The sequence below is a fragment of the Trematomus bernacchii genome, unplaced genomic scaffold (assembly GCF_902827165.1).
Source record: "Trematomus bernacchii unplaced genomic scaffold, fTreBer1.1, whole genome shotgun sequence".
Classification (NCBI taxonomy): Eukaryota; Metazoa; Chordata; class Actinopteri; order Perciformes; family Nototheniidae; genus Trematomus; species Trematomus bernacchii.
In genome coordinates this window covers 2,841,700-2,850,104 of record NW_022987685.1, presented here as the reverse complement: position 1 = coordinate 2,850,104, position 8,405 = coordinate 2,841,700, and the positions used below count along the sequence as shown (strand labels likewise).

The window sequence follows — 8,405 nt, the reverse complement described above, 5'->3', positions numbered from 1 at the left end:
GCTCATGCGCCACTTACAGCGGCGATGGAGATGAGGACGAAGAGGAGCATGATGAAGAGGAGCACAATGGCGCAGAAGAGGCCGTTGGAGCTGACTTTCACCGGAGACATGTTGTTGATAAAGGACCACAAGAGCCAGGGGAACGGCAGTCTGCGAATAAAAAAACACGTTCAATAAAGCTTCGTGTTGTAAACAATGACTAGGTTAAGAAGACAACAGTATGTACAATTACGAATGTCACAACTTAATTTTTGAATCTAGATTTTTTTCTGTTGTTATGAGAATTCTCACACACAGATAATATGATTCTAATTCTAAAAAGTCTAATTTGACAATAATTTAGCTAATCAAAGAGCAACTTAGCAGCACCTGCCCATCATTTGATTTCTCACCTTGCTTCAGTTAATAAATAATAATAATAATAATAATAATGCATTCTTTTCTAGAAACTCAAAGACACTTTACAGAGTAAAAATTCATAAAAACACAATTAAAACAACACACTTAAAATATATATAAAACACAACATTAATTACAGACATACAATAAATATATAAATAAATAAAGGGCCTAAAGTTGTGCATTAAAGGGTTTTGCCTGTACCTGCCACTTACACCGTTGTTACATCGCAATTATATACTGTGGGAAATATAAATAAAGCACAATACAGCCTGATTACATGGGTAATCGCCATTTGCTTGCACTGAAGTTACCTTCCCCCAACTAATCCTTATAAAAAAAAAAGGAGAAGGTAAAGGCCGTCAATGGTAAGGAGAAAATAACATTCATATAAAGAAAAATGTAATCATGTAAGAGGCCCTGTGCGTACCCTACTGTAATGTCGAAGATGTTGGAGCCGACGGAGCTGGAGACAGCCATATCCCCCAGCCCCTTGCGTGCCACGATGACACTGGTAATGAGGTCAGGGATGGACGTTCCAGCTGCTAATATAGTCAGGCCCATAATCTCCTCCGTAATCCCGATGGTCTCTCCAACCTGCAAACAAAACAAAAAAGGAAAAAAAAATAAATAAAACTAAGCTTTGGGGTAAATAAAAACCTAATCTTTTGTTCTAGCTATTTCCTTGTGATGATTAGGAGCTGATGAGGAGTGATAAAAAGCTCTCTGTTTTGAATAATTATGTATGAGTGGGAGGATTAGACAATATGGTTTGTTTGAAATGTCAAGGATGGAGAAACGAGACAACTGCATCTTGCTTTGTTTTTTTTTAAAAGGATTATGTTAGGATTTTACAATGTTCTGTCGTGATCACGCTACACCCAATTCGTTTTGACAATGTCATGTACAGGGGGAGTGAGTCTGTCTTTGGGAAAGTATGTACCTGGTGAGCCCACCACACCATTAAGTAGGAGAATGCTGCAATCCAGCAGATGGCACCGATGAAGGAGATGGGAAAGAACCTTTTGGCAGTCTGAAAGAGAAAAACACAAAACGAGTCAACACTTCTCCGTCTCACACTGAGGATTCCTGTTTTCCATGTGTGAGGATAGACTGTCTCACACACCGGCTTCCTGACGTCGGGCAGCGTTAACCACAGTGGGAGGACGATGGGAATGATGAGGAGGTACGTGATGCGCTTGTGGCAGGAGTCGGGCCAGGACAGGCTCAGAGGCTGGTCGTCCTCCTCCTCATCCTCAGCCTGAGAGCAGAACACAAACAATACAGGAGAGGTTATAAAACATTCATCAGGATTGGTTGTTAAAACCCAGAGAATTACAGTTTTAAACAGCCTGTAAAGTTGTTAACAAACACGCGACAAAGGTACTTGATGGGTTTACATAAAGATCATGGTTTGGATAAAAAATAATGATGGTTAAGTTATGTAAATTTAAAAATGTCCAGCTGAAGAACATTGCCTGCCTCTGACCCTCCCTCTCTTTTACTGCTGCTGAAACCCTCATCCATGCCCTCATCCCTTCCAGACTCGACTACTGCAATAGCATACTCTACAGTTTGAGTTTACCAAACACAATCCCCACACAAACTGCAATACGTCTTTCACAACCTCCACTGGCTCCCAGTCAAATACAGAATCGACTTCAAAATATCGCCCACCACCTTCAAAGCCCTGAACAACGTGGCCCCTCCCTGTCTCTCTGACCTCGTCCACTGTCCCATCCCCACCCGCTGCCTCAGGTCCGGAGATGCAAGCACCGTAAAGACCACCAGGACTAAGCTTCGAACGCCCTCCCTATACACATCAGACAATCAACCCCCCTATCATCCTTCAAACAAGCCCTCAAAACCCACCTCTTCAAACTGGCTTTTTCCTTGGAACCCCCACCCCCCATGTCATAACTCGAAAAATGCGCTATATCAATTAAATGTATTATTATTGTGCATATATATATATAAAACTAGAGAGGAATCATGAAATAACATGAGGAAATGCACATCTGGAATAAAGAAACCTTAAAGGCTAATAAAAGGGAACCTAAAATGAGGCCTATATATGTTATATACTTTCAAAAGGACACGAAGCAACCCATTTTTTATGTCAAAAAGAATGAAAAAAATACAATGTGCAAACAAGAAACTAACCAATAAAGAAAATAACTTAACACAAAAATTACAATAAACATTTGACCTGCCTTCTGAAGGACTGACTTAAAAGTGGATCTAAGAACTTGTTAAAAAAATATTAAAGGAACAGAGAAGTGACATTTTAAGAAATGTAAATACCTGGATATTTATCTGAATATTATTGATGTTAACTTTGTTAAATAACTCCAGAGTTTGAAAAAATGATGCCATTTTAGCCTTCAAGCTTTATTTAGTGGCGATTCTAAAAAAATGTGATATTTAATAATGTGTGGAGGCGATATATAATACAGTGTAATCACTTGGTGTTTCATTTACCTTACCTTTAGCTGAGTCAGGCTTTTTGCATGTTCCTATAGGGATGTCGGAAAAAGTGTCTCCTTTAGGGTAACATGTCTCATTGGGACACACCTCTCCATAGCAACTATCAGGAGGGGTGGGTAGTGCAACACAAGCACAGGAGGCCTGCAGAAAATGGAAGGCAGGAACTGGAAGTGCATGTGCTTTTTGCTCAGCGGTGACCTTAAGACAGAGGAGTGTGAGGAGAGTGATTGGGGAGATTGCAGCGAGCCTGAGGGCTACAACCCCCCCCCATCAGTGCTGAGGCTGGCTGCGGCGGCACACCCTCGGGGGGCTGATTGGACCTGCCACTGGAATGCCAAGTGAGCCAAAGACTGTCACCTCGCTGCAGATCAGCCTCACAGAAACGGTCCAGAGATGACAGATTCTGCAAGAAAGACTCTAAATCTCCTTTTTATTTAGAGCATTATCTGTTGTGTCCAGAGGTGGGAAGTAGTGGAGTACAAATACTTCGTTACTGTACTTAAGTACATTTTTCTGGTATCAGTACTTTACTCCACTACTTACTTTGACTTCTTACATTTTGAACACAAATACCTGTACTTTCTATTTCTTACATTTTGAACACAAATACCTGTACTTTCTACTTCTTACATTTTCAAAACAGGTTACTTTAGTTTGAATGTGTGTTTGGTGGCCTGATTATTATTATTTAGAGTCATTGCGTGCCTATTGATTTTAACACGATTTTAACACACATCATTTCCTGGTCTTCTCTAAAGAAGAGGGACCAATGAAAACGTTGTCATTTTGCCGTTGTTCAGCATCGAAACATTCATTAGCTAACAATGACATTATTGTTCTATTAATATAAAGGGAGGTCAGGTACTCTTTAAAACAGTTTATGGGTACTTTTTACTTAAGTACATTTCGAAGCCCATACTTCTTTACTTTTATTTGAGTAAAGAAGTTTAGTCAGTACTTCTACTTGTACCAGAGTATTTTTTACACGAGTATCTGTACTTCTAATTGAGTAAAGGATGTGTGTACTTTTTCCATCTCTGTTTGTGTCCACAGCAGCGAAATCACTCTCTACTAAACAATCATACTTTAAAACAACAAAGCCTTCTGAGAGTGGGAACATAACTTGGGTCCCTTTGTATCCAATTATACAGGATGGTAAGGAGCCACGGGGACCTGCGGAGAACAGGTCCACACATGTAGATCCACTGAAGACCTCAAATGTGTCTCTTGCCCTTTTGAGAGTTAGCCAAGGTGTAAAAATAATATTTACAAACACACACACACCACAGAGAGCGATGCTGATAACAGATGTTCGCTCAGTAAACAATAATTGTCAATCACATTATCGGAGCAGAGAGGAAGGCAGAAATCTTTAAAGAAGGCTACTGAACGAATCGTGAATCACACGGAGCCTATCCTGCTGTGACAGCCACCGCTGCTGAGTATTTCACGGTAACCTTGGTAATCAGAGCCGCCAAACAAAAGGCAAAGCTTGCATCACTTATGCTCTACTTCTGATTCCCACCTCTCCATATCCAGATGGCTGCATTGTTATATGTTAAAAGGCCTAAAACCCAAAAGCCTGAGGCAATAATCCATTGCTTATCATACATGTGGAGATCTAAGAGGTTTTATCAGGGTTGACTGCAGTGTTTGGAAGCTAAACTTGGTCATGTGATCTAGCAGGAAGTGATGCAGGATGTTGCTCTTTGCCCACAGCTCTTTGATGGATATGTTGACAGCATGCAGGTGAGCGTTTCAGGCCGACGCTGCACACTGTGAGTCTGTCATCTGTCTATTTCTGCTCTCCCTGCTGAAGAGCCCCATGGAGGTTCTGCTGCTCCCTTTCTGACTTGGTTCCCAAATGCCAGCTCCTCGGGGGCCTTCCTGCCCCGCGGGGCCTCAGTTGGCAACACCGCCAACTCCGAGCTTAAAGGCACTGACTTTTACCAGAGCTGCGAGGGAGGCGTGACATTTGCTATTTTTCTTTTTTAAACCTGGAGGCGTGTGCTAAGTAGAAACAAAGCTACAAGAATTGAAATCGACATGAAAAGTGTGAGCAAATGAGCACACACATACATTTTTTGATTAAATGTGTTTTTTCCAACTAATCTGCCAAGCGCTGTGACGATTAATCAACTAATTGATTAGTCAATAAAATAAAAAGTCATTGCCAACTCTTTAGATCTTTGAGTAGTCGGAAATGTGCTTTTTCCTGACATAGAGGCTCCATATAATTGATATGAAATCTCATATTATTTAGCAAAGCAATCAGATATTCATGATGTTACTTCCTCCCCAAAATACATAATGCCTACACAGTGTGTGTTTTTACTGAAATCGTTTTAGTTCAGAGAGGAGCTCGGATGAGTCACAAATTCCTGTTGGTTGTGATCTTCTCAGAATGTTATTTAAAGACCCGATTACGGGAGCTTTACACTCATACATTATTCAAAATGTGTGCTGAAAGTAGAAAATCCTGTCGTATATGTTTTACAGAAAGACAATTTGCTGCGAATCCTAGGCTGAATATATTTGTTACTTTTATGAAAAATGCCCGTTTGATTTGGGAACTATTGCAGTGCGTTTCTGTCAGCACAGCTCTCAAAGCTTTTAAAGTCAGCTGCTGCTTTTAGTTTGACCTTATTCCCCAATCTTGGTTGCCAAGGCATCCAGGAGGAATTGAACAATTAGCATGACGGGCCTCAGGCGGCATGTGAAGGTGTGAGATGCCTCCAGCTACTTCCTGACTGACACACACACACAGGTGCACTGTGGGACACGCCTATAAATATATAAACATATGGGAATTATGCCAATGAGATCTTCCAATCCTCTGAATCACCACCTGGAATATTCTTTACCATATCAGCTTTTCTGCCTTCACCTGAAGAATATAGTCTATCATTTTCCTTATTATAGGCACACATATTTTCAGCTTCAACGCAGTGATGACAGTTTTATCTTTAAAGACTATGATTATGGAAAGAGTGGGAGATCAATGTGGTCTTGCTGCAGCAGTATATCGATACACACGCGGTCATGTTGCGACTTAGGGCTTCTCTTCAGCATTTTCTCCTGCAGTCTATTCTGAGAGCGTCCTTAATGCTCCCTCAGCAGCAGACATGCAGCCGTACTCAGGGGGGGGCATACAGCGGTCTATAAATACAAAGTGCTACAGTATACATTTTTTATCTGTGTGCTGTAAGGCAAAATGCTTCAAAGACTGGGCTTTGATTCAAAGGGTTGTGCAAGATTAAAATCCACCTAAACGCAAACATTTAACTAAAAACGTTTGGCTCGTTTAAAGTTAAAACCTTGGGATTTCAATGCAAAGTTAACGCTTGATACTATTTATTTGCCCTGCTATTGCCATCAAATGCATTCATTGGTTACCTATCTATAATAGTCTGCATGGTCAGTAGAGAGTGCAGTGCACCATTCCTGGCTGTCATTTTCTGCGAGTGTATAGTGTATAACTACAATGCATTGTGGGTGATAATACACAACTGGAGTGACCACCTTTGTTGACTCGCTCCCTCAGCTCACAGAGGTTCACACAAATGGGAGACATTTCCGAGGGGGAATGTAACAATGGCAGCGAACAGCAAATCAAAAATATTATTAAGCAACCATGCCAACATTAATTACATCTGAGTTTTTCAATTTGAACTGTATTGTAATATTATATTTTACTGTACTATGTATTATTTATTTTTTTACTTAAATCATGTTTTATAATTATTTGTGTGATAGAGATTATGCAATGTTTTTAGTGTTTGTTGATTGTTATGTACCTATCTAAGGACTGCAGATGGAAATGAGCTATTAGCTAAATTCTGGCATAATTCATCTCTTCTTTTCTGAGATTAAAGTATTTTTATGCATGGTCCTTGTTGAAATAAATACATAAAAATAATAATAATAAAAAAGTTTGCAATTTTTCAGAAAACAGATATTTTTGGTTGAAAATACAACTTTTCACGCGGTGAATGGCAGCATGATTCAGTCTGTGTTAGTCAATGAAAGAATCCTCCGCCCCCTCTCCTCTCAGTGTGCCACTTTGAATCGCTGCCCTTTCTCCCCGGGACCGTCTGCTGGCCCAGTGGGTCGCTGCGTCCCACCATCATCGCTCATGCCAGCACCACTCCTGCAGTTGCCATTCTGTGTGTGTGTGTGTGTGTGTGTGTGTGTGTGTGTGTGGTTGTGTGTGTGTGTGTGTGTGTGTGTGTGTGTGTGTGTGTGTGTGTTGTGTGTGTGTGAACACCCAGCGGCGGGGAGCAGCAGGTGAGTGAGGAGTGTGATTACAGAACTCAGTGGAAGGAGGCGAGTGTTTGGCAGGTCTGGCTGAAGATGGAGGATCTCGTTCCGAGGGCATGCTGGGAAATTATCAGCAGTAGTGACCTGTGCCGTAGTCAATGCATCCATCTCACTCAAGGTGGAATGGATGGAGGGCATAAAATATCCATAAATATCCCTCTGACTTTGATCCGTGCCTCTTACCTTTGCTGCCGAGCTGGTTAGTTTGATAGGAGATATTTTGGGGGAAAATATGAGATATATTTTCAACACACTTGAGTTTTTTCATGTGATTTCTTACCGTTTCTTGACCTTCTTGAACTGCGGTGCCGTTCAGGGTGGTGTCACTTCCACTTCCACGCTGGAGCTGTTGGGGAGGTTTTTATCTGTGGGAGATATGAGAGATAATTGTGTAAGTGAGGAGCGTGTAGAGCAGGGATCTCCCACACGTGAGCTACCGGTAGCTCGCAAGCCCTCAATAAGTAGCTCGCGGGGGCACATAAGAGCGGGAAATGTATCAAATTGTTCTGTGTGTGTGTGTGTGTGTGTTTGTGTGCCAGGTGTGATTCACATGGGGGGATGGGCACATAAGGGGGGGGAAAACACATCTAGTGTATGCGTGTGTTTGTGTGTGTGGATATTTGTGTGTGTGTTTTATCTGATCGGATGGTTAACAATTCCTTTTCTTTATGGCGGTCATTTTTGACCGGGAACACCATGGGTGTTACAAAGTTAACTAAATCATCCAAAATTCAATGAAAGTGGTGATCAGCAATTGTATATGTTCAAATGTCTACTGTGAAGGATATCATAAAGCCTTAATGCAATCGAATGTAATACAAAAAAGTTATGATTGATGAAAGTAGTAAATCGGTCAGATTGACCGACGAACACAACAGGAGGGGTATAGTTGTAAAAAATAAAAGTAAGAAATCATTCCAATGTGTACTATAGGAAAGTAAAATAAATAAACAGTTTAAAAGGGGAGTGATTAGTAAAATAAGCATAAATAAAAAGAAAGAATGCTAACTAGGTAACATAAGATAAGAATAAACAAGTTGAAATGATTTGTTATTGGTTGTGATCATATTCTAAAGATGTTTGGATTATTGAAAGTATACAGCTCCCTTTCATCGAGTGTTGAGAGCTGTATCCATAAATTCATGTTGTGCTCAAAGTGCACCAGATTGATGCATTTCACTTCAACATTAAAAAAAACA

The 8,405-nt window shown here is 40.7% G+C and overlaps 1 protein-coding gene across 1 annotated transcript in view; it reads right to left on the bottom strand.

Annotated features, from left to right (window-relative positions):
• Window positions 1–2: 2 nt before the first annotated feature.
• The window catches only part of LOC117487829 (sodium/potassium/calcium exchanger 2-like), an 8,694-nt gene continuing 291 nt past the window's right edge, over window positions 3–8,405 (bottom strand). The window contains exons 2-6 of the mRNA XM_034136548.1: window positions 7,487–7,552; window positions 1,526–1,660; window positions 1,343–1,432; window positions 830–996; window positions 3–150 (exon numbers count right to left, since the gene is read on the bottom strand). Of these exons, the coding sequence (XP_033992439.1) occupies window positions 3–150; window positions 830–996; window positions 1,343–1,432; window positions 1,526–1,660; window positions 7,487–7,552 (606 nt within the window). The remainder of the gene's footprint in view (window positions 151–829; window positions 997–1,342; window positions 1,433–1,525; window positions 1,661–7,486; window positions 7,553–8,405) is intronic.